At 56.5% G+C, this 26,190-nt stretch overlaps 1 protein-coding gene across 4 annotated transcripts in view; it reads right to left on the bottom strand.

The window, feature by feature from the left end:
- The window catches only part of PTPRF (protein tyrosine phosphatase receptor type F), a 143,255-nt gene that overhangs the window by 43,588 nt on the left and 73,477 nt on the right, over positions 1–26,190 (bottom strand). For all 4 annotated transcript variants that reach the window (XM_072974609.1, XM_072974610.1, XM_031684139.2 and 1 more), the window contains 3 exons: positions 17,926–18,071; positions 17,604–17,745; positions 4,895–5,083 (listed from right to left, as the gene is read on the bottom strand). In XM_072974609.1, the coding sequence (XP_072830710.1) occupies positions 4,895–5,083; positions 17,604–17,745; positions 17,926–18,071 (477 nt within the window). The remainder of the gene's footprint in view (positions 1–4,894; positions 5,084–17,603; positions 17,746–17,925; positions 18,072–26,190) is intronic.

Consider the following 26,190-nt stretch of genomic DNA (forward strand, 5'->3'; position numbering starts at 1 on the left):
GCCATGGGCAGGACCAGGTCAGCCCTGTCCACCCTTCACCTTCTGGGGGAGGGATGTATGCTGGGAAACAGTGATCACTGTCTCAGTGAACCTGGCAACATCCACCCGGGGGAGTTATCCACCTCAGCAAGAATGAGGAAACAGGCTGAGGAACATTAAGTGACCTGCCCAAAGCCCAAGGTCACACAGCTTTGTAAGGGAGGTGACAGGAACGAACCAGGTTTGGCTCGCAGCCTTCCACCAGACCAGGCCGCCTCCTGCAGAAAGAGCAGCTGGAGAGAAGGTAAAGGTGGTTGCTGGTGCCTGGGCTGTGTGAGGCGTGCAGAGACTGTCTAGGAAGAATCATCGTCATGGTGATCCTCCAAGAACCGTACCTGACCTTCAGGGCCCCTGAGGCCCTTACAGAGGTCCACAAGGTCAAAACTATTTTCATAATAGTAAGAAACTTTTTGCCTTTTTCACTCTTGTCCTTTCATGAACATACAGTGGAGTTTTCCACAGGCTTCAGGATGTGTGATGTTGCAATAGACCAAACGCAGAAGCAGATATGAAAATCCAGCTGTTCTGTATTAAACTCCAGATTATAGAGATTTGTAAAAGTGTAAAACAGGGCCACTCCTCTCACTAAACACTTTTGATTTACAAAATATAATTATTTTTCATTAAAAAAGTTGTTTATGTTAACATGAATGAATTTTAAAATTATTTTAAAGTGGATTAAAAATATTTAAATTGTCTCAGTCTTAATAATATGCCAAGTATCGATAGATAAAACCCACACAAACAAAAGCTCTTGGAGGTCCTCAGAGGTCCTGAGACCAAAAAGTTGACACTGCTCATCTACCCTATACGGTCCAGGCCTGACCCAGGAAAGGGAGGGGTGGCAGTAATAAGTAGATGCTCCGGAGCTGGGACCTCAGCCCCTCCGAAACCTAGTCTGCTGTGTGATGAGTCTCTGGGCCTCTCAGAACAGTCGTTTCCCCACTAAATCGCAAGAAGAACTTGCCTTTTCCATTTCCTGAGATGGCTGTAGGAGACAACAGGGTCCCTTGGAACCTGCACTGGCCGAGAGCTCAGACGAAAGGGTCTGCCATTGACAGTGCACCCTCCTGGCAGACTGGCTGATGGTGGGATGGAGTGGGGGCTGCAGGCTCAGGCCCACCACGGAGCCCACCCTGCACTTCCCTCTGAGTCCCATCTGCTGGGGCAGCAGGCCACTTCCCACAGTCAGGTGTCTCTGGATGAGCATGTGGACAGCTGTGTCGGTGGTCCTCCATGGTGATGGGGCGTGCACACTCAGGTGCTGGGATGAGCGGTCAAGGGGGAGGTGGCTGAGCTCGGGGCCAATAGCAGCAGCTAAGAACCCCACTGGGAGGTCAGCCCCGTTCACTTCTCCGGCGATGCTGTGTGCTCTTGACTAATTTCGTCTCTCCCCAAGCTGTGCCCACTCCTCCAGGGCCCACACTGGGTCTCAAGTTCAAATCCTCCAAGATGCTCAGGTTGTGGGAGAAGGTCACATCACTTTGGGGAATAAAGCGTCTGTTGAGCAGGGGTCCTGAGACAGCCCTCCTCTCCAGCTCCTGTTCCAGGGGCCATGCCGTGGTGACACCTGTTGGAGCTCAGCCCACGGATGCCTGAGAGTTCTGGGTACCAGTCAGGGAGGGCCTAAGGTACAGAGAGGACGGGCTCTGGTGCTCTGGTGCCCTAGAAGCTTCCAGGTTTGGTGGATATGATAGTAGAAGGCCCCTGGGTGACATCCCAGGGGAGCTCCCTGGCCTCAGATCTCCAAGTGACCCTGGGTAACTCCCTAACTCAGCTGGAAAGAAGGCATGATGATCACAGCCTGTCCCACTTCTCAGGGTTGCAGGAGACTCAAGTGCGACCAAAGGCAGGAAAGCACTTTGTAAACTGCTGGTGATGCGCAAACCATGAAGCCCCTGCAAAGCCGAGTGTTTGGGGGCCCGAGTCCTCTCCATCAGGGATGCCCCTGTCAAATGTGCATGGAACTGCTCCAGCACCTTCCTAAATGGTAAAAAGCCATTTAGGGGTCAACGGTCAGGGGCCACGGTCAGGTAGTGACGGAGGGAGCCCTGTCCTTTACTGCAGAGCGGGGATGATTAAGGGCCGTCAGGTGCTATCCCAGGAGCTAGACCTTGAGTCCAGTGCCCTGAGGTCACAGCTCCTATGGGGCAGGAAAGATCAAATAAGTCTTCCCTGGACCTGGGAAGCAGGGGGAATGGACGTTAGTCTGCAAGGACAGGGCCCAAAGGTCAGGTTCAGGGAATCATGCATCAGCAAGGGCTCAGAGATACCCGTCCTATAGCTGGGCTGGTGCTGAGGGGGCCCTCACAGAGGGGAGCCAGCCCGAGGCCCTTCCTGCAGGGTGCCCAGCCTAAGTGAGGAGAGCTGGAGTCAGACGGTGATAGTATAAAGCAGGATGAGTCCTGAAGGAGTGGGCCTTAGGTAGAGAAGGGGGAGCTTCACATTCTAGTGACTGTGAGTGGAGGGTAAGGATGTGGTCAAGGGGCTCAGTGCAAGTTGGAGAGTGGCTGGAGCTGCGAAGAGCCCGATTCACAGAGCCCTCATCATACACCAGTCAACTAAAGCTCTCATTGCCATTGTCTTGCTTAATCCTCACAGTAACTCTTTTTTAAAGATCAGAAAACTGAAGCGTAAAAAAGTTAAGTAACTTAAGTGAGGCCACAGAGCTAGTAAGTGATGCAGCTGGGACCTGATGAGATAGAGCTGGAGATGTAAGCTAGGACAGAGCAAGAAGGGTTCTGTGTGCCTTGTTCAGGGGCATGCACCTGACCGTGGAGGCAGCCAGATGCTACTGAGGTCATCAGAGCACAGAGCGCACAGGCAGAAAATGCTGCCAGTGCTGCAGGATGGATTAGACAGGAGAGCCTGGAGGCAGAGAAAGCAGTGTTTATTGACCTGGGATAAGGAGGCAGATGGAGATAAGGGGACCAACTTGAGAGCCACGTGGATGAAGGATCAAGAGGATTTGGGGGTTCCTTAAATAGAGGAGGATTTGGGGTGTGTCCTATATTTCGGGTTAGAGGGGCTGCCACTCACAGAGAGAGGGTCAGTGGGAGAAGGGCACGACTGTTTGGGAAGGAAGTTACCACACATCTTCGTCAGAGTGACAACCAGAAGGAAGATGGGATTTTAGTCTAGAGCCCCAGCAAGGTATTTGGGTCAGAGAGATAGAGCTGGGAGTTGCAGGCATGGAGCTGGTACTTGAAGCTATAGGAGTGGGTGGGCTGGCCCGGGGAAGGGCTCTGTCCATGGGACAAGGGCAGGGTTTGCAGGCTCCCCGGCTGGAAGAACGAGCAGAAGAGGCTGCCTGGCAGCGAAAGGGCACTCAGAGGAGCAAGAGGGAAGCCAGGGAGACATGCAGAGAGTGGCTGAGAGGAGGGAGGGGCGTCGGCCGAGGAGGCCAAGGTGGAGCAGTGCCTAGTGGAGCCCTGGGCCGGAGCTGACTCCCAGGGTGGTGAATGAGTGGCACCAGGCCCGGCACAGGGAAGGCACAACATAAACACTTAACGAAGGAACGCTCGAGACAGCATGCCTTCCCAGAACTGCTACCACTGGCTTCATGCTGTTCCGGGTGGAGGCCAGGCCTGCAGGGAGGACCATCTGGCTGCTGGGGGAGTGTGCCTAGAGGGCTGTGGGGAAACACAGAGGGGCCGAACCGTGGCGGCCGCTGTGCCGTGCTGGGCAGCGGCCACAAACGCTGGCGGACTGTTTCCTGCCTTGATTATGGCTGTTTTAATTAACTGCGCTACAGCTGCCTCCATCTTGTTGAGTTTTAATTAAATTAAATGAGCTAACACTTCGTGGGTTGTCTCAGGCGGCCGTGGCTGGAGCCAGAATCCCGCCCTGCTGGGCAGCTCATCTCTTCCTCCTCCCTTGGGCACCACGGGGACGCCCACCTGGTGGGAGTTGGTGAGAAGAGGCTGGCACCCCAGGGAGTGGTGGGGCACCTCTGCTGCCTGCAGGGTCCTGAGAGGGGCAGAGTCATGTCATCCTTTGCGGTGTTGACATCACAGCTGATGGGCAGCTGGGGCTCTGGCCAGTGCTGGCCATCCTGCCTGGGCCCACCATCCCACAGCTAGCAGGAGGGCTTCTGGACCAAGGTCTATCCGTCCAGCCTATGCTGGTGGCAGATGCAGAAGTGAAGCTAAGCTGATTCCGAGGCTCCTTTCCCGCCTGTTACGTTTCCACAAAAACTGAATCAATGATCCTGGCGGGAGCCTTGCAGGCAGATCGATCGATGGGGCGACACCTCCTGCCCGCTCACGGCAGCATCCTTGCTCACAGGGCTCCAAGCTGGCTCGGTTGAGACATCCAGAGGAGACAGGTGGCTCTGGTGGCCGAAGGATGGCAGCACGTCCCCCTGCTCCAAGCCTCTGAGGTCCAGCCTTTTGAAGCCTGATGAATCAGGCATCTTTGGCCTCTTTCCCTGCTGTCTGGAGAAGCAAAGAGACCATCATCCAGGCCCCCTCTCAGGCCAGGCTCCAGGGAAGGAGGAGGATGCATGCCCAGAGCACCTTCACAAAGCCCAACACCAGGCTGGGGATGACACTCGTGCCTCACGGAGAAGAGGTGGACTGAAGTCCGGAGTCTGACAAAGCCAGGAACGTGTAAGAATCGTTGATGACCAGCCCTCGCTGCCAACCTTTCTTCCCCGGCAGGCCGGGTGGGCCAACAGCAAGATCTGGCCCACCCACCAGGCAACCTCTGCTCAGCCCTGGAAGGCCAGGCCCAGGCTGAGGCCTCCCGTGGCTCCCAGGCCCCTGGGCCCAAGAGGGAAGGCTGTGCTGGTTCTGGCTAGATGGATGCCTTTCCTGAAGTCTGCACGGCCCCTTGACCCTCGCCCTCTGCTCACCTGAACGCAGCTGCTTGATGCGGCCATTGCTCGTGGCAGGGTCCACAGGGAGGAAGTCCTTGAACCAAGAGATCTCAGGGTCTGGATTCCCGCCTGCTGCACACAACATGGTGGCTGTGCGTGCCTTCTCCACCACCTTCAGCTGAGGCCCCATGTCGATGGTGGGGAACCCGGAGGGCAGCTGTTCCTCTGCAGAAAAAGAGCAGGTGTGCACGTCAGGGCTGGCACTGCCTGCCCTCCAGGACCACCCTCTAACTCCCAGGATGGCTGGGACCCTCAAGACTCTTCTCTTCCCTGACTTTTAAGCATGGAGCCCACCTTGAGGTAAGGAACCAGAGTCCTGAGCCCCACTGCCCAGGCCTGCCCTTCGCAGAGCCAGGGGACTGCGGGGGGGGCCCATCCTGCCCTGTCAGGGAGTTTTCAGGTCTGAGAAGCAGTGCCTCAGATTGTAGACATGAGCACTCATCTCTCTGGCCCTGGGAAAAAGAGGATTGAAGCTCTACAGGCCACAGCAGAAAGGGCTGTGGTGTCCACGGCTCTTGCAGTGGCATCAATAGCCATGACTCAGCCCGAAGGCTCCCCTTGCTGCTCAGTCCCCACTCCCCCCTCTGCATGTGCAGCGTCCCCTCCACTGCCTGCATCCAGCCTTCAGCTCCACTGCTTGGCAGGGCCCCATGTCACAGTCTAGGTTCTGGCCTGGACTCTGGGCACCTCCTGTCCTATAAATGACCCATCCTGGACCCCTGGTCCCAACCCCGACCCTCCTCCCTCACTCAGCCCTGACCCTGGAGGCTACAGTCAGGCCTAGGGACCATGTCTGTGTATGTGGAGACAAAAGAGTTTTTTTTTTAATGTCCTTGGAGGACACCAAAATTTGATGAGGGAGGCATCTCCCTCTCCCAGGGTGCCTCTCCCAGATTGCAAGGGGTTGGTGGCTCATGGAGGCACTTCCATGGGAGCAGCAGAAGCAGATCTCAGCAGTGCACCCCTACTCTCTGCACATGGACTCCTGCATCAGCCATGAGGGGCTGGGGAGCAAAGCTGCTCACTTCCTACCCTTGGAGGCACCAGGGGCTGGAGCAGAGGCTCTGGACCAGTGCAGACCAAGTAGGGCTCCCACCTCCACCACTAACTAGCTCTGTGACCTGGGGGTGTTACTAACCCTCTCCAGGTATCCATTTTTATCTGTTCAAGTGCCCACCTGTAAAGCCAGATTGCAAGGGGTTGGTGGCTCATGGAGGCACTTCCATGGGAGCAGCAGAAGCAGATCTCAGCAGTGCACCCCTACTCTCTGCACATGGACTCCTGCATCAGCCATGAGGGGCTGGGGAGCAAAGCTGCTCACTTCCTACCCTTGGAGGCACCAGGGGCTGGAGCAGAGGCTCTGGACCAGTGCAGACCAAGTAGGGCTCCCACCTCCACCACTAACTAGCTCTGTGACCTGGGGGTGTTACTAACCCTCTCCAGGTATCCATTTTTATCTGTTCAAGTGCCCACCTGTAAAGCCATTGTGAAGACCACATTGGATGATGCACATAAAGTGCTGGAGAGTGTCTGATGAGGAATCTACACCCAATGAATATTAGCTGACATTATTATTATAACTAGCAAAGGCTGGGCCACTGGGGGAGACAAGTACCAAGACTTGGGCCTGGGGCCCCCTTTCCCATCCTCGGTTGGTAAGAGGACCTCCCTGCCAGGAGCAAACCACAGAAAGAGTGTGAGAATTCGGCAGAGCCTCTTCACAGTGTGGCTGCCAGGCAAACTCCATGGGGGAAGTGTCCTGTGGCAGTGTCCTGGCCTGGGAGTGGGGCTCCATGGTGGGGGAGACCAAGAGACTAGCACTGCTCCCCTTCCCCCCTGCAGGCCCAGCACAAGAGGTGGGGTAGACATTTGCTGAGGTCAGACTCCTGTGCAGGAAAAAGGCATGTGGCATCCTCAGAAGGGAAGAAAGTGAAAGCTGGCCGGACTGGTCCTCTAAGACTCTCAGAGACCCAGGGGGGCTAGCTGGTGGGCAGGCAGGAGAGGAAGCTGGAAGAGCTCCAACAGGCAGGGGCAAGACATTCCTCTCTCTCTCTTGCCACCTCCCAGAGGGTGCTCTACCTGGAGCATCCCAAAGGAACTGTGGCCCTGTCAGGAGAGGAGGGTCTTGGGCTGGAGAGCAGTAGGACTCCCAGCATGGCCTTGCCTCCCCAGCTTCTTCCAGTAGCTGGCAGAACACTTCCCCACCTGCAGCCCTAAAAATTCCAGACATGAACCAGCATCTCCTCCGCTGTAAATATGATCCCACAGCGTCCTGACTTTTAGCTCTGAGTTTTAAAAGGAAAACGTTAAACACTGGCAAGAAAAGGGAGGATGGAAATGAAGCAGGACTTGGGATGCACCACGCAGGGGAACACCTCTGGCCCTGCTGCCATTTGCTCTTAGAGGAAGGCCAAGGCACGGCTGGAGGCCCAGGATTCCACTCCCACCCTCCCTGCTCTCCCCAACAGCTGGGAGACACTCAGGGCTGCTGGAGCCATCCTGGTCCACCAGGGCACCAGTGAAGTTCCTCCCAGACCTCAATCCTATCTGCTCAGCCCCCTGAGCAACGCAGAAAAAGGGGGCTGGGCCTGCCAGAGTTAGGACCCAGGAGTCAGCTGGCCCCCATCTCTACCCACAGGTGCTGGCCAAGGGGAAGGGAAGAAGTAGACACCTGGGAGTCTACTCTGAATTCCTAGCACAGGGAAGGTCTTTGGGATTTATGCCAAATTAAGGACAATTAATTTTCCTCCCTCAATTATCGCGCCCTCAATGGCTCCGTCCTTGGCTCAGATCATCCCTCAGGCACTGCCGCCAGAGCCTAAAACCGGCATGTGTGAAGAGCTGCCCATAAAACAGCGGGACCCAAAAGCCAGTCCCTTGTGCCAACTAAGCTTCCAAGCACAATGCAGAAAGCTGCAATGCTGCACCTCGGGGAGGGGAAGCGTGTCTCACAGGAGGACTCCAGCCCCTTGGGAGTGACCTGCTGCTGGCTCTTCCTTCTATGCTCAGCAGGGGGTGGGGTGGGGGTGGGGAGAACGCTCCAGCACATTCAAACATCGCCAAGGACAGCAGACATTTACCCATGCCCATGTGTGTCTGGCCGGGCTGAGCACTAGGCAAGCTGGTGTAACTGACCCACCATCAGACTGTCACATTTATCCCCTTCACCTCCTCCAGGAACCACAGGAACTAGGGCCACTGTAGCCTGAAACACTCAGGCAAAGGACGGGGCAAATGCCTCAGGCTGATGTCACATGATCACTCCAAACCCATCAACAACCGGGAAAATAGAGACCCAGATAGGAGGAATAAAGATTAGATTAACGGAGCATTTACTAGTTTCAGGTACCGAGTTAAAACACTCTGCAAAATGATTTAATCTTTACCAAAACTATGTAAGGTATAAAAGGCAATGGGGGCGTAGAGAGCCCTTCGAACCTGCCCAAGGTCACAGGGTTAAGCCAGAGGTGAGGCTCCGATGAGACCAGGTGATGGGACCCAACACCTGACAAGGTTGGGGCCCAGGGCTCCGGGAGAGCTGGGGCGGCCCTTGGGGAGCCAGCCACCATCCGGCTCTCATACCACACCCTCTGCTGACTCGGTTTCGGGGTTCCGCGGCTCCACAGCAGACCCCTTAACACACGCCGCAGCGTTTTTATTTACCGCAAAATGAACCTGACTGTCCCCAACACGTGGCCACCCGTGGACATGCACCCACGTTGCAACACCCGAATGTACGAGTCACGCCGAGTCCACTCAAAGCCCGTCCCGCGGGCGGAGGGGCTGCGGAGCGCCAGGCGCGGAAGCGCCCCTCCCCGCTTCAGGCCGCCCGGTAACCATGGCAACGTCAGAGAACCGGCGTGGCAGCGGAAGGCTGCGCATGCCGTGTCCACGCGGGCGCGCATCCGCGGTCCGAGCCGCTGCCGCCTCTCCCGCCCCTCCCCCCGGCCTGGGTGGAGTCGCTGCGCCCCTTCCCAGGACCTGCTCCCCAGCTCTGTGGTGCCTGGCTTCCTTCCCGCTCAACCGACACGTAGCTGGGGGGCCTCTATTTGTGCACAGCGAGGGGAGGTCCCTACACCTGCCTCTCAAACTCAGTGCCCAGCTTTCGCAGTGTTTGTCTCTCTCAGGTCCATCCATCCTCCGATATAAGGGTCCCGGCGATGGAAAGAGAAGCCCAGGGGGACTTTAGGGGGCCTCACAGGTACTAGGCAGCCCGAGTCCATACAGCTGTTTGTGAATTCTGCCTGCATGCACATGTAGGGCGCACACATTCTGCGGGTCTGCCCGCACAGATCTATTCCTGCAGACGGTACACACAATGTGCATGAATGGTTCCTGCACTGAACTGCGCTGGTCTTTAGATGCTACTGCAGTGGGAGACCTGACTCCTCCTTCCCTGCTATCGCCACTGGGCCAAGGAAGATGACAGGTTGTTGGGGGGGTGGGGGAGGAGGGTAGCTGGTGGGATGGGGGGGTCGGTGTTGAAAGCCTAAGGCAAGAGCTTGGCTGAGGTCCCACAGCAACAGTAGAGCTGGATCATCTCAAATCCACAGCTCACCTGCTATCTTGGTGGCTTCCTGGAGGAGGAAGGAGATGCAAAAATAGGAAACACTTGAGCTTGAGAGGCAGGAAGAGCTTTCTGGGGAACTGCCTGAGTAAGGGCTGTGGGAGGGTGGGGAGACAGCAGGAAGGTGAGGCTGGTTGGAGCTAAGGCCAGATGGATGAGGCTGGGGTGGGGGTGGACAGGGGATCAGCCTAGGCTGCTGCAATGACCGGGGGAGGGAGCTGCTGAGGCCCCTACATGGCACACACAGGTCCCTTTGTCCAGCTCAGCCTGGGACGCCTGAGGCAGAGTCTGGGCTAGAGGGAGGGGGCTGCATCAGGGAAGCAGACAGATGGAGACGCCTTGCGGGGTCCCCGAGCGGGCAGCACCGTCTGTCAGCACGAACTTCTCACCCGTGTTTACCCAGCTTCCTGGCGTCTCTGTGTGCATGGAGGCACACACAGGCAGCACACACATACACAGGCTCCCTGGGGTGGCACCGTCTGGAGGCCTGACCCCTTCCTCCCCTGTGTGTGAGTGTTGGGCCTGGCCTCATTCTGTCTCCGAATGCAGACACCTAGATACATGCACAACCAGGGACACACAGATCTACATGGAAAAAGAGACAGGTGCAAAAATAGAAACCTACATGTGTGTGTGGAAGGGCACCTGCAGTGACAAGCACCTGTGGAGACAGACTCATGCAAGCAAATCCAGCAGCACTGCACGCAGAGATGCGGAAACACACATGTGGAGACATGCAGAGATGCACGCATGCTGAGACACGTGTCCCTGGAGACGCACGCAGGGACAGTGCCGGGAACCCCAGACGTGCAGAGACGCATGAGAGGTCCTCGAGGGTAGCGGGGGCTGCTGATTCCCCAGCCCTCCTGCACTCTAAGGAAAATAAGGCCGCCTCAGGCCCTGTCCCTGAGGCAACTCCATCCTGAACAAGGTGAGGGACAAGTGGGAAGGGCTCCCCAGACCTGCAGGCTCCCACACACTCCCAGAGAGCCCCGCCCCGCCCCCAGGCTTCCAGGCAGTAAGGGGAGCCTGAGGAGCCTTGGGCTCCCTTCGCAGCTTTCAGTCTTGATTTTCAGCTTTTTCTGAGCGAAAACTCCCACCTCTTCCAGCACTCAGATTTCATCAAACTTGGCATCTTAAAAGCCTGTTTTGTTTTTGAATTTGAGCTGTTTGGGGCCTGTCGGCAGCGGCAGCGCCAGCTAGCCGAGAACAGCCAGCTAGCCGAGAACAGCCGAGCAGCCGGGCCTCCCCCTCCTGGCCCCACCTTCAGGGCTTCCCTGGCGCCTCGCACAGCCCTACTCAACCTGGTCGCTGAGGCCTCTCAGCCGCACACACCCAAGTGAATCCACAGGCCATCCCTACCCTCGTTCCAGCTTCCAGGCCCTGACCCGCACGGGACTCTCTTCTTGAGGTTCCCCACCTCAGTCCTGCTCCAGGAAGGTTCTTTTGATCCCTTTACCCTCCCCCACCCCCTAGGTTCAGGCCCAATCATTCCAGACCACAGAGAGCCTCCCACTCACTCCTCAGGTCCCTGCAGCCCAGCTGCCACCCCATGGCTTCCTGCCAGGGTGTTCACCTAGGTCAACCATGACTCCACGCAGCTAAGTCCAAAGGGCACGTCTCAGCAGTCATCTTGCCTAACCTCTCAACAGCACCCCTCCCTGCTGACCACTCCCTGCTCCTTCAGGTACTCTTTTCTCTTGACTTCCCTGTACTCATCCCTACCTCCCAGGCACCTCCTCACCAGATTCCTATGCAAACTCCTCTCTCAATATGAAGAGCTGGCATCTTCTGGCTCCATCTTCTGGGGCTCCATTAGGGCCCTCTTCCTCCCCTCTTGGCTCTGGCTCCCAGAGATTTGCCATTTCTTGGCTCTCAAAACTCTACCTTCAGATGTCCCATGGAGTGCCAGGCAAATCTGAACAAGGCCTCCTTGACACCCCGCCGGATGCCTGCACACACCTGATACAACAGATTTATAACTGGACTCATCAACATTCCCCTCAAACCAGGTCCTCCTTCAACGGCTGAACATTAGAAAACATCACTGCCATCTACCCCGAGTCTCCCACCTCCCCGGTCCCCCAGACAGCTGGCCAGGCAGGCCACCACTCTTTCAGAACTGCTTGTAACCAAGTCTCCCTTCCTCTCCTACCCACTCCCTGGGCTTGGGCCACTGTCAGCTCACACCTGGGTTGTAGTGCTGCCCCAACCTCTCACTGGTCTCCCTGTACCCAACTCTGCACCCCCAGGGACCTTTCTGAAGCATACATTTTATCATGTCACTCCTCTGATTCAAATCCCCTTTCCCCTGGTAACCAGACGGAGGGGGCACCTCACCAAGGATGGAGAATGCGCACACACAGGGGCATTTAAAACCTTCAACTTGGCTAACTGTTTCCAGAGCTGCTGGCTCCACTGTGGTCCTGAGGCTGCGGGGTAGTGGGGAGGGGAGGGAAGCATGAACACAGCAGGGCCTTGTAAGCGTCTGTGACTACAGGGGCAGGGGAGCAGGCTGGGCACAGGGGAGGTGTCCAGTGTCTGTGGCTAATAGGAGAGGCAGGCATACTGCCCATCCTACAGGAGGACCCACTCAGAAGGAAGTCCACTTGGACACTTGAAGGCAGATCAGAACTAGAAACAAATGGGGGACCCCAGGTACTAAGAAATCCGAAGCCTGACCCTCATGACCCCCTGGCAATGGCTATCTACTGACCTCTCCCACCCTCATGCCCGGGGCCCAGAACTCTCCAGGAAATGGCTGCAACCACATATCTGCATGGACCCAAATGTGATGATGGTCACGATGTGGGGTGGAAGGACAGGTGGCAGTCACTGGGCAAGAAGCACTTAGATTATGCCTCAGCTGTGAGGGGAGGGCAGAAGCTGGCCAGGGCTCTATGTGATGGGGACCTTTCTGTGTCTTCTGTGGGTGCAAATCAGGGAGGTAACAGGCCCAGCTTCCTCAAAACGTGCCTATTACCCAGACATGTGTGCAGGCAACAGGAAAGAGGCTCATCCTGCCCCTTAGGGAGTCATCCTCTGCCTGTGAGTACCCTTTACCCAAACTCCCCCGCCAAGGGCAGGGAGGGCGGTGGGGCAGGGTGAGAAAACATCCACCCACCCTGAAAACATAAGCTCCTGTGCTGGCACTGCTCCAGGTCCAGCCAGCGCAGGAGACTGCAGGACAGGGTCATAGGCTGCTCATCAGCCCTCGTGTCCCTGGGGCTGTTTCCAAAGGGGCCGTGTGTGGGGCTGGGTGGATGGGGTTCAAGAGGGCCATCATCCCACAGGTCCCAGAGCCAGCCAGAGTCAGAAGTACTGTAGAACCCAGGGTCCAGGCCCAGTACTGACTGCCCCCTATACCAGCCACTACCCCACATGCCTGACAGCTGCCCCCCACCCCCAAGCCTACCCTGAACAAAGTAGGCAAGATCAGGCACTCCATGTGGGCACCTGGATTCCTGGGCCTGAGTGTCCCAAGTGGTTTGGTCCCAGTCAGTCAGCAGACACCAAGGCAAGGTGGGAACAGGGGGAAGGGAGCCTGGGCTTGGTGGTGAGAGGGTGAGAAGAGGACAGAGTCCCAAGGGCCAGGCAGAATCCCTACCTGGCGCCCCCTCCCTTTGGGCGGGGCTGCAGAGGAGCTGCTGCGGTGCAGTTCTCAGAGGCACTGAGAACACCTCAGGCTGGCCACTCTGTCCCACGTTCACCCCTGTCCAGCTGTCCTGGCTGACCAACAGCTCTGAGCAGAGATCCTATGGGTCCTAGAGACAGTGAGCCCAGAGACAGCGTCTCTGGCCTCCCACAGCACCAGACTGGCCGCACACACTCAGCCCAGACTGCTTGCTGCACACCTCTCTCCACCACCCGGCTGTACACACAGCCCAGAAGGTGCACACCACCTGCTGTATAGGCCACACCTCACATAAACACAGTCTGAAGTACACACTGCATGAGTTATACCACCTGCTGTATACACCACACCCCACACACACACTGCCTGATGCACGTACACACGAGCACACACAGAGTTGGACGCACACCTCTGCAACCTGAAAGACACACACAGCCCGTAAAGCTGTAACACCACACCACATACCTCATGCACATACTGCCTTACAGACGGCACGCAGGGCACTCACACCACACACAGGGTGCACTCTGCTGTACCCATGACCACAGGGCAAATGCTGCCTCTTGCACTTGGAGCCCGCAGAGTCAGGCCCCTCAGGACAAAGTCAGAAACAGCTCATCCCTGCTCCTTGGCCTTCTTCCTCCTCCCTTCCCTCTCCTCCCTCCCTCCTCCCCTTTCCCTCCTCCTCCTCCTTCTTGGCCCTTCCAGAACCTGCGCCAGTCACCAGTGCCCTGCCCACATCTCTGCTTTCTGGCCCTCTCCAGGGCCTTCCTGACCACTGTATTGCCAGAACCCTTGTGTAACAAAGAAGGGACAAGGGACAAGGAACCCACTGGCCCAGGCAGATCCATAACCTCCAGACTGAGCTCCAAGACCCTCCTACTCCCCTCCTCCTGGAGGGAAAGGCCAAGAAGCAAGGCTTGCCTCCCCTCCCCCTCCGCACCCCCTCCCTGCTCCCCCTCCCTCGCAAGAGAAAATGTCAGATTCCCTGTCTCAGTGGCGGCAGCGGGTGGGTTGGAGGGGGAGTGATTCAGCCTCAAGAGTGCGTTGTGAGAAGAGCTTTTCCTGCCATTACTCGGGCGAGGGAGAGGCTGGCGCGCTAATGGCTTCAATTACCACTCAGACAGGAACGCTGGGCGGCTCACCCCCAGCCAGCCTGTGCCAGGCACCCCCACCCTGTACCCAGTCTGGGCATAGGGGGCGGTGAGGCAGCCGGCTGGGCATCACAAGGCAGTCGGAACTCACCGGGAGTGGCAGTCCTACCCAGGGAGCTGGGTGCAAAGGCCATGACGTGGGAGTGGTGTGGGGTGCTCCCAGGGGCTGCAGCGGGGCCGGGTGTGAGAAGAGCGAGCAGGGCCTGGCACAGAGCAAAGCGGGGCAGGGAGCTTGGGACGGACTTGCAGGCCTGGGCTCCCTTTTGGGGATGCAGCAACCCCTTACCCAAGCCAAGTCACCCAGGGAGCCCCCAGACACTTCCCTGAAGAGCCCAGCATGCGGTGAGCTACATGCACTGTGTGACGTGGGTAAGGGACTCAACTCTTCTTTCCAGCCCCCGAGACAGCTTCATCCTCACCCCAGCCCTCCTCCAGGGAATGGCCCGGGTTCTCTTTTGGCCCCAGCCAATAGACAGTCAAACCATCCTTTCACCCCATTCCTACACACACCCAGCTTTCCTGACCAGCACGGGAGGCCTGGCAGGGTGGGGCTGGGCTGCTTTCCTCTGGCCCTGTCCCCTGGCATTTTTCAGGCCTCCCATTCCACTCCTTTCTGCCAAGCCCAGGGCCGGTCAAGGTTACACAGAGCAACATGGTAAGTCAGCATTTCATCTTCCGGGTGCCATGTTTCAGGAGCAGGAGGGGCTCATTCAGCCCACGGTTCCACCCCAACTGGGTTGGGAGAATGGGTAGGGGTCCCACTCTCCCCAGCCTCATCAGACACCCTCTGCATCCAGAAGCACAAACGTACCCCAGACCCCTGCCGGAAAAACCCTCATCCAAGAAGTCCTCTCCAGATGGACAGACCCCTTGCAAATCTGTATCCCCCTCACCTCAGGCCCTGCAAGACCATCCTCATCTCCCTCAACCTCTTAAAAGATAGAGCCGCCCAAGGCAGTGGTGGGGAAAAGAGAGCGCCTACAGAGGACCTGGGGAGAGAGCAAGGCCCGAAACTGGGGCGGAGGGGCTCTGGGGGGAACTCTCTTTCCCTTAATATGAGAGCCTGAGAGATGCCCTCTGGGGCGGGAGCCAGTCTGGCCCTTGAGCCACCTCCCAAATGCCAGGGCAGGGCAGATGGCTCCTGCTGGGGCAGATAGCAAGAGGAGGGAGGACAGGGCTGAAATCCTTGTCCCCAGGTCATGAGTGAGGAAACTCAGGTCAGGGGTGGCAGGGAGGAGCCTGAAAGCACTCAACAGCGATCCTAGCCCAGGGCCTGTCCTCTGGGCCCCTGCCCCACAGGTAAAACCGCTTTGTGGGAGTGTGTGGTGGGGGCTGCACCACCCGGATGATGCCAGGTGGCACGGAAGCCAGCTCACTCGTCTGGGCCTCAGGATGTGCTGTTCCCAGCTCAACAGCAACTACCCATCCATGCTGGAATCTGGCTAAGGGCTTAACCACATCCTATTCGATCTTCCAAAGCAACCTGGGTGACAGCTATTACATCCCTATTTACAGATGGAGCAAACAAGGCTCAGAGGCATGGTTACTTGCCCGAGGTCCCAAAGTGAGAGAATAAGTGGTCCAGGGCCCCTGCTCTTAACCAGTGTCCTCCCTTCACTGCCCCTCTACACTGCAGGGCCCCGCCCAGCCTTGCAGGAGACACAAGGATGCAAAGGAGCTACTGAATGGATGTGTGTGTGAACACACGAAGCCACAGTGTAAAAACGGCCAATAGGAAAAGATGTTCAACTGCTCTTGTAATCAAAGAAATGCAAATTAAATTGAGATGCCATTTTTTGCCTATTAACTTGGCGAAGATTCTTCTTAATGATAATTCCCACTACTGGTGAAGATGTGCAGAAAAGAGGCCCTCTTATGCCGTTTGGTGGGAGTGTAAACTGACACAATCTTCTGAAAATACTGAAAAGGCTTAAAAATGCACATGCCCTTTGATCCAGCAATGCCACCTCCACAAATCTAGAACAAGGAAATAATCAGGAAGGTGAACACAACTTATCTGAAAGGAAGCGTATAGCACCTTATTTATAAAAGCAAGAACTGGGAACAACATATGTGCCCAACAATAAGGGAATGGCTAAATAATTTAGGGTACCTCCATGTGACACTTACCCACAGCCATTAAACATAATGATGCAGAGACATATTTAATGGTGAGGAAGACGTTCACGATATGTTTTTTAAAAAAGCAGTCTACAAATCTTTGGGCAGAATGTAATCCCGTTTTTGTTATACATATAATGCATGCACAGAAAATGGACTAAAACGAAATAACCAAATGTTAACAGTAGAGATAAGATACACAGGTGATTTTTATTTTTTTCCTATGTGCTATTTTACACTTACCTAATTTCAACAGTGAACATGTATTGTTATTGTAATTTTTTAAAAAGCAACAATGCCATATGTCGAAAATACATGCCAGTGTATTCAGACTCATGACTCCTCGTGGCTGGGGGGGGCGATCACTCCTCACCCCATTCATGGCTTCCTATGTCCCCAGGATAATGTTTGTTTTTCAGCCTGGTCCTGTGTGGCCTGCCCTCCAGCCTTATGTTGAATTACTCTTCCTGGCTTGTCTCTGTGCCCTCCAGCCACCCCCACCCCTCAAAACCAAATGGAACCACTCAGAGTTCCCTGAAAGCTCCATTCTCTCCTGCCTCTGGGCCTTGGCACATGCTGATGCTGTTCTCCTGCCCAGGTCCCCACCCCAACTCCCACCTGTCCTCAGGACTCAGCATAGACAACAGCTCCCTTCTCCCCATACACCCTGGGCCCCCTGGGCAGCTCCCATGGGATGTATTGGAGACAAGTCTCAAGGGCAGACCAGGTCAGAGACCTCTCAGGACACAAGGCATTATTAGGGAGGGTTTGTGAATGAATGGAGGAGCCATCAAGTGAGAGAATACACTAAAATCCACATACAGAACCCCAGCCTCCTGCTCGTATGGGCAACAGGGAACACACCTCTCTGAAGCCAGGTTCCACCTGAAAATCAGAGCCACTGCCACAAGCCAAGCACCCCAAGAATATGCAGCTGCAGCCCCACACCTCAAGTCAGACCCCAGACACCATCCCAGCAATGCCCCAGCTCAGCAGAATAGAATACAAAGACACCGGGACACAGCCGGCCACAACACAAGCCAAAAATCCAGCAACCATCCCTGTCCACTGCTGATCATTGCTGACCCCAGGACAGACAGTTCTCTCCCTCAAACACCTCCCAGCCCATGGCGGGGACAGGGTTGGCTGGCTGGCTCTGTCCCACATCAGTCTCCCCACCCACCGTGCCCCCCCCTTCCCAGCACGTACCTTCGAGCACTGACAGCTTGGCACTAGTGTTGATCTCTCCCAGGCTGTTGGTGGCTGTGCACTCATAGATGGCTTCATCTCGCTGCACCCGCAACGGCTGGATCCGAAGCACGGACCCCGCTCCATCGTCAAACTCGATTACCTGCCGGAGAACAGACACGTGGTCACAGCCTGTTAAGGACACAGGGGCCTGCTTAGGGTCAGCCATCCTCCTGCCACCAAATGGCCCCCAGGGAGGGAGACCAAAGGAGGTAAAGTAAGATCAGACCCCAGAACAGGCCGATTCTGAGCCCTGCCGGCCCCTTCCCACCTGAGGACGTACCTCAAAGCGCTGGGAGCTGACTTTCTTCCCCTTCTTCATCCACGTGATGCGTGGCTTGGGGTCCCCTGCAGCTTGGCACACAAAGGAGGCCACCCCTCCTGACAGCCCAGTCTGGTCCTCAGGGACCTTAATGAAGACAGGTTTGCCTGGAGAGATGGAGACACCAGGTCACCATGGCACCACCACTGCAGACAGGCCCTATACTATCAGGGGCAGTAGTGGGGGTCTTGGAGGGGACAAGAGAGACCTATAGAGGATGAAAACGAATATATGTATGTTCATGTATGATGAAGCACTGTGCTGTACACCAGAACTTGACACAACATTATAAACTGACTATACTTCAATAAAAAAAATACATATACCAAAAAAGAAAAGATTTATAGAGGAAACAAGGGGGTGACGCCTAAATGTGGTGCTTCTTATGTGCCAGGCACTACTATTCAAGGAGCTGTGAGCACATGAGGTGGGTGCTGCAATTACCTCTGCTTATACAGAAGAAAGTCAAGGTACACAGAGGTTAAGGGATTTGCCCAAAACAACAGCTGGTTAGTGGCAGAGCCAAGATCTGAACCCAGGTGCTCTGAGTCTGGAGTTCACGCTTTAATTGCTACACTCTTCTGTCTCCCATCCCCCCATCAACTCCAAGCTCTAGGACAAAGGCAAGCTGAGAGCTGCCGGGAACAGCCCCAGCATCTCCCCCAGACGGGTCCCTCCCTCACTGCTCTCTACCCAGGTAATGGTACCTCTAACTACCCCAAGGCTCAAGCCAGAAACCATGACTCCTCCCATCCCCCCGCCCCCACACACCATCAGTCCCGAAGGCCTAGACATTCTACCTCCTAAGTATCTCTGGACGTCTTCCCAGGTGAATGCTTTCCTGTAAATCTGCCCTCCCCACCCTGCTCCCAGTGACTTGGTTATTGTTTTCTGAGGCCTAGACGTCTCCCCAAAGTATCCACAGGGAAGTGGGGAAGGGGGAGAAAGAAGGGGGCTAAGACACTATAATGCCATGCCCACTCACATCCCCCTGATACAGGCACCAGGGCCAACCTGGAGCACCTGTCCCTGTGAATCCCACCACCCAGGGTCACAAGACCTGGGAAACTCGGCCTTCATTAAGACATAGCAATGCCTCATTAATCCCGACAGCGGATCCATTTCCTATTAATCAGGCCAATGAACAGCTCCAGGAAGGCTGATAGCGTGAGAAGTGACCTTTCAAACCACCTGCTTGGTGCCGATGAGCCCAGGCCCTGCCTGGTCTCTGGCGCAGAAACATGTTTGTGCAATGATGATAATCCTGCTCTGCACCAGGTACTTTATCTCATTTAGTCCTTCATTGTTGTTATCCCCAGTTTACAGGCTCAGAGAGGTCGTCACTAGCTCAAGGTCACACAGCCAATGAGCGGCACATCCAAGACGTGAATTCAACCCTGTGTGACTCCTAAACACCTGGCAAAAAACAGTTCACATGGCACTGTTGGGGGCATTGTCCAGAGCAGAGTCAGTGGGGTGGCGGGGGGCAAAGTCAGACCAAAGAAGGTCAAGGAGATACGTGGGAGAGGAATACAACGACTATTTGACGAATATTGGCTGTGATGGGGAAGATAAAGAGAAGATGGCACTTGGAAGGGATGAGGGCTGGAGGGAAGTTTTCATATTCTTGCGTTTTTTGTCCCCTAAGATGTGAAAGACAGTGTTTAAATGCTGATGGGAAGGAGCCAGCAGAGGGAGAAGGTGCCGATCCAGTGGAGAGAGGAGGGACAGCAGATGGGGCAGAGTCTCTGAGGAAGGGAGGATCTGGGGCACCAGCAGGGTCGGGAGTGACAGATGCAGGTACAGACAGTTGGGAGGGGCCCATCTTACACATCACCCCAGGGTCCAGTGGGCTCTGGAGGTTTTATGTAACTATTAAGAAAGTCACTCACGACCTCTGAGCCTTTGTTTTCTCACCTGCAGTATGGTGCTAGTGACACAGGGGTCTGCGCAGACAAAGCGTGATGACCTTCTGCAGGCTGCCTACACAGGCTAGGCACGTGGTGGGCCCTGCAGGCGGGTGGCCATCACCCTCATCACCCCCGCGTCAGAGACCAGGAAATGGCGGCTCAGAAGGTTAAATAACAGACACATCTCAGAGTGAGTGATCTGGGGGTAGAGCCAGGTTTGAGAACGTGTTCTAAATCTGAAGCACATCCTACAGCACCTAGAGCCTCCCCGGAGGAGGGAAACTTGGTTACCCACCTGACTGTGCCTGGGGGTACCCAGAGCATCCAGGGGCAGCCTTGGTGGGGGAAACACTCAAACCAGAGTGGCATGGGGACATCGGGACATCACACAGGTTCAGGAAGCCTCAGTTTGCCTCATACTTGCTCTGACCACCCTCTGAAGAAGGCTCCGGACTCTCCCAGTTTGCAGCTCTCTGCAGAGCCTGTCCTTGTTTGCTGGTCTTTTCAGTCAGGTCTTCTCAGATGGGACTCCCCCACTCAGCAGGGGAAGAGTCTCCTGCCTATCTCCCCATTGCTCACCTCTCCCCTACACCGGAAGGCCTCCTGGCAGCAGCACCCCATCTCTTTCTGCACTGCCACCACCGTAGCCCAGACATCACTTTCCCTCGACTGGACACTCCACTAACCCTGCCTCCAGCTTGCCTGCCCCCATCTAGTCTCTATTCAGCAGCCAGAGTGAAGTGGTAGCTTATTCCCTGTAAAAACCCTCCAAAAGCCCCCCATGGCTCTCAAAACTAAATTTAAACTCTTGTCATGGTGGACAGAGCCCTGCCAGGTCCGATCCAAACCCTCCATAGTCCCTAGAACCCTGCCTTCCCATCCTTTGGATAAGTAATGTTCCCTGCAGCCTCAGGGCCTTTGCATAAGCTGCTCCTGCTGTCACAAATCTCTTAGACTACTTTTTTACCCACTAACTTCTGTTCATCTTTCTAATCTCAGTTTAAACATCATTTCCTCAGAAAACCTTCCTTGGCACTCCTGCCATCGCCCACCTCCATTAGCTCAGTTCTGGGTTTTAGGCCCTCTGGTGATTCCCTCAGCCTCTCTCACAGCACTGCTCACGGTTTGTTACTTCTGTGTGTGAGGTTATTACTTTTGCTCACGGTTGTTATGTACACGTGTGAGGTTATTACTTTTTCCACATTTTGAAGGACTATTTGATTCATAGCTGCTTCCCCACAGGGAACAATAACCCTGGGCAGGGCAGACACCACGCCTGCCTTGCTTCCTGCCCCGTCCCAATGACGACCCTGTTCCTGGCACACGGGGGTGGGGAACAAGTGAAGGAGTGACCTGACAAGAAGGGAAGGCCTACAGAGGATGGAGACCTCGCCCCTCACACACGGGGGGAGTTCCCTCTGCCAGGGAGAGAAGCCGGGTGAAACACTCCTGGCTCCTGCCTCAACGTGTTGGCTTCAGAAACCAAAGGCTGGAACCTGCTGAACCAGAATGGCTGGGTGAGTGGGCCTGGGGGTGGGGCCTCCGCGCCAAACAAAGAACCAGAAGCTGGGGAGGGAGCCAGGTACAGGTCATAAGAGAGAGAGGGCGGCAGAGGGGGAAGGCCTGAGTACAGTGGAGGCTGGATGGTGCCCAAGGCCTGGGGCTTTCGGGGAGGTGGACCCCTCCACTCCAGGGAGACTGGAGAGGGGCCAGGGCCCCGCCCAGCCCACCCACCTACCCACTAGACTCTGGCAAGACTAGCAGTGCCCAAGCCTGTGGCAGCCAAGTAGGGGGAGGGGCAGTCCCCTCCCTTCCATCAGACCTCACCCTCACTTCCCCCAGCCCACCCACCCCTGAGAGAGGGCACTTCCCGGCAGCCCTGGCAGCCCTGACAAGCCCTCGTCCCTTCGGTTCACCAGGTGGACTTTGGGGAGCACAAACTGTGCTGAAGTTTGTCTCCCTGCTCCCTTCCCCACACTGCTGCTAACCTCTCCAGGCTCACCTTTCTTGACTCTTTCAAAAAACGAGCACCTGCCATGGGCCAAGAACTGTGTAGGACACAGCTCAGGCCCAGTGGATGTGTCACCCCAACCCAGGCCTGTGGGTACCCCCTCGCTTTGCACATGCTCCAACTGTCTCATGCACCCCACTCCCAAGCCTGTGGGAGCCTGCTCTGTATACTGCAGCCCTTGGGCCACAGTGACTGGTCAAGTCCCCAGGCAGGCAGGTAAAATTAGGCAGCTTGACCACTCTGCCCAGTCATGGTCCAGAGCTGGTGTTCAGTGAGGGTGTGAACAGAACTTTGGAGACCAGTTGTCTGGAGGGGCTTTCCGCCCTACCAGAATGTGGCTCCACCTCGGCTGCCCCACCACACAGAGGTGGTGGGCTGCACAGGCCTTTGGGCAGCAGCTCCCAGGGGCATGCCCTGAACATCCTCAAGCTGCCGAGTCCATGCAAAGTGGGAGGGGGTGGCCTAAGGAAGGAAACAAGTGGGCCATCCTGGGGTGGGGGTGGGGGTCCAACATCTCCCAGGGTCCAGCCCTCGGGACAGCCAAACAGAGCCACCTAAGGCTGCTCCACAGGGAGATGACTGCAGAGTACACGTATACATGTACACAAACACACAGCACTAGGGGTGGTGAGGCAGGGGAAGGAGGTGCTAGAGAGGTGGATTTCCCAGGCCCTGAACCGCCTAATGAAACTGGGACTCATTAACGCTGGCTCCTGTGACCACTCCTGGTATCCCTGGGTGGGTAGCCCGCTCAGAGACAACTCTGGGTTCCCGGAGGACACACAAGAGCCCTGGGTCATGGCCTGGGATTGGGGGAGCACATACTAAGTGCTAGGTGCCTTACACACGCGACCTCAGTTAACCTTTCCAGGTAGGAGTAGTCATCCTCGTTGTGCAATAGGAAAACAGGCCCTGAGAGAGAAAGCAACCTGCCAGAAGTTCCACAAAGGGCAGAGTCTAGACGGGCCACCAGGTCCTGCCTCCCCAAGTGGGAGGGGGAGGGCACTGCAGAACTGTGTGCAGCACCCTGCCACGTTCCAGCACCACTGGCTGGGTGGGGGGCTGAGATGCCACAGACGTATCCCCAGCCACTTAGGTCTTTGCCCCCACCCACCACTTTCTGGCCATTGGGCATCCTGCTTTAGGCTCCTATGATTCCAAGTAACTGGGCCACACCAGGGCCCCACTCACACCTGGTCACCTAGTTCTGCATCGCGGCCTCTGTCCCAGGCTGTCTGGGGACAAAGGGAGATGGTCTTCACCGTGGCTCTCCCATGAGCTCCAGGGAGAAGCCTAGGCCCACTCCTGCTTCTTCCCCCACAGTCTCATCTCACTTGGCAGCATCCCCCATTAGCAAATGCCCACTCACCCTCCAGGGCTCCCCCTTTCCAGGAAGCCTCCCACCCCAACTCCCACGATGCTTAGGTCACTACCTCTGTGACAGTGCCACCCCCTGCACAGCGCACGCTGCTGTAGGTAACCCACACTGCGGGCTCTGAAGGCAGGCCTATATGGGGCCTTCCCACCGAGCACCTGGAATGGACACAGCAGATGAGTAGAAACCTCCTCCTGCTGAGGACCACCTCTGGCCCCACAAGCCTCCCTCCTGAGAAGCCACAAAGCCCGGGGCTGGGGAGCCGCTGAGCCCTGCGTGCCCAGGTCTCCGTCGGAGCTGACTTGGTATTGACACCGGGGCTTCTGGGCTAACTCTTAGCAGCTGCTTCTCCGCCCCACTTCCCTGCGCTACCCTCAGAGGCCAGGGCCCCCATTCATTTGTCTCGTTAAGAGGCCTATAGAAACACATTTGTCCGCTCCACGCTCCACTGCACCAGTCGTCAATTCTCTGGGGCGCCTGCCCTACCTTCTGCGGCAGCCCTGTCCACGCTGTCTGCTCACCCTGGCTAGAAGTCTCCCAGGCCCAGCCCAAGCTTGGCCACGGCGGGGGAACAGACCCAAAAGCACCTGCAACATGTCAGGCAGACTCTACCTCCTGGGCCAGGTCACCACAGACCCCAGCTCACACCCCTCTCCCACCCCTCTCTCCTGGTAGCAGAGCCCAACTCACCTATTTCCTACCCCCAAGACCTTGATCTTTGGGCTCTGACCCTTAAGGGATCACCATGGAGGCTCTTGGACTCTACTCTAAAAACCGTTCCCGACCCTAGAGTTCTACTGGGGGTCCAGGCCTGACTCCACCCCTCCACACACTCCAGGGTCTGAGCTGGGCAATGATCTGACCCCTTGGGACTCACAGTCCAATGGGACATGTGGACCTGAAGCAGAGTTACAATCATGTAATACAAAGGAGCCAGAGGAGAAGCACACGACCCAGGTTCCTGGAGGAAGTGATGGCTCCAGGTAAGTAGGAACCTAAGGATCTGGGGCAGAGGGCTCCAGGCAGAGGAAACAGAAGGAACAGAGGAGCCTGGGAGCACGTGAGCAACTGAGCAGTCAGCTTGGCGGGGGAGTGGTATAGGGGCAGGTGAAGGACGTGGTGGCAGATACAGGTGCAGGGTCTGGAGAAGGGTGGAGACCCCAAGGCTGATCCTGAGGGCAACAAGGAAGGAGAGTAGGGGCAATACGATCAGGCTTTCATTTTGCAACATGACTCCTACTTTCATGCGGAGAATGGCCCATAAGGGGAGACTAGAAGCAGGGAGGCCATCAGGAGGTGGTTGTGTGCAAAAGCCCTAGCAAGGGCTGAGTGGCTTGGGTGAGGGCAGTGGGGAGAGAGGTGGATGCATTCCAAAGATATTCAGAAGGGAGAAGCAACAGAACTTAGTGATGAATTAGATGTGGGTATGAGGGAGGGAGGAGGCTGGGAGGAGGCCCGGATTTCTGACTTGGGTGGCTGGGTGGGTGGGAAAGCCACTCACCAGGAGAGAGAACACAGAAAGACAAGCAGGTCTGGGGGGTGAGGGTGAGGGTACAGGTTTGAGCATGTTGGGTCTGAGCAGGAGGGAAGGCAGTTATGCTCCCAGAGTGTGTTGTCCCTGAAAGCTTAGCCCCATAGTCCTCCCTCTGCCTCCAAACTCCCATCTGAAGGCCCTAGTGTCCAGGGAGAGGGTGGAGGAGCAAGGCCAGGACTTCAGTGTCTCAGGGCTAACTTGGCAAGCCTTTGCCTCCCTGCCATCTCTGAGTCACATCCAGTGACTTCTACCCCAGCCTTCCCCTGCAGGCTCCAGCTCTCTCCCGGCAGCCCCAGCCAGGCCTGCCAATCACCCCCACCCCAACTCCGCCCTGCTCCTGCTAGCCCAGCCCTCTCATCCACCCCCCCCCCACCTCATTGCTCCCATCACTCACCACACACCCTGGAGCGATGCCCTCCCCTTCCTCTTGCCCTAGTAGCCCCCTCTGAGCCCAGCCTGGAGGACTAAGGGTGGGGTACTCCAGTCCCACCCCCTCCAGGATCTCGTGCTGAATAATTAATGAGGCATTAGGAGAAAAGGCTTGGGTGGAGCAAGGAGAGAGATCTGCGTCCAGACACTTGGAGAGGAGGGTGGGGGAACCCTCTGGCCTGCTGACCCTCAGACCGACCCCAGGATTGGCCTTTGGCCACCTCTGGGCTCCGGACAGGCTGGGAACAGCCCCTTCCCCCAGGGACCTTGGCCCCGACCTCGTCCCTCCCCCTCAGTGTGCAGATTGGCTAAATCTGCCCTGTGCCCCGCCTCCCACTCGTAACCAAGCAGTGGTAACCATGGCGACAGGGCGGGCTGCGGCCAGTCTTGTAGTGCCAGGCAGGGGGAAGGGCGGCAGGAAAGGGACCAAAGTTCTGAGTTGGATCTGCGCAGGGGTCAATCCCACCTCTTCCAATACAAAGAGGGGCGCTGGAGCCAAGCTTCCTGTGGCCAAGTGCAATCTTCCCCCATTCTCAGGGCTGAGGAGCTGGGGAAGGGAGATATTTCTTTGCCTTGAAGGGGGGAAGGGGAAGGAAGGGCAAGGAAGGGCTCAGTGTCCAGCCCACGGGAGGGGCTGTGGTGGCTCGGCGTCCAATCGTTCTCTGGACCTGTGGACGTATCTGGCATCCCATACACACGTCCACACACATTCCTTGTGTGTGGCCCCCTTATTCTCTTACCAAGGCCCCCCATGGCTCACACTGTGCCTTCTGCACAGATCCTCAGTAAGGGACACAGCACACACCTGAGCATATTACCTAATGACCACATGAATTCTGGATGTCTCACGTCCATCCCATAAAACAGGGTCACACTTAGACATGCCCCACCCTGCAGGTGCCTTAAGAGACATGTGGGTATTTCCACAGGATGCCCCTAGGAAGCATGGGGCTGGGGTACTCCCTGG

This window comes from Vicugna pacos, chromosome 13, assembly GCF_048564905.1.
Source record: "Vicugna pacos chromosome 13, VicPac4, whole genome shotgun sequence".
Lineage (NCBI taxonomy): Eukaryota > Metazoa > Chordata > Mammalia > Artiodactyla > Camelidae > Vicugna > Vicugna pacos.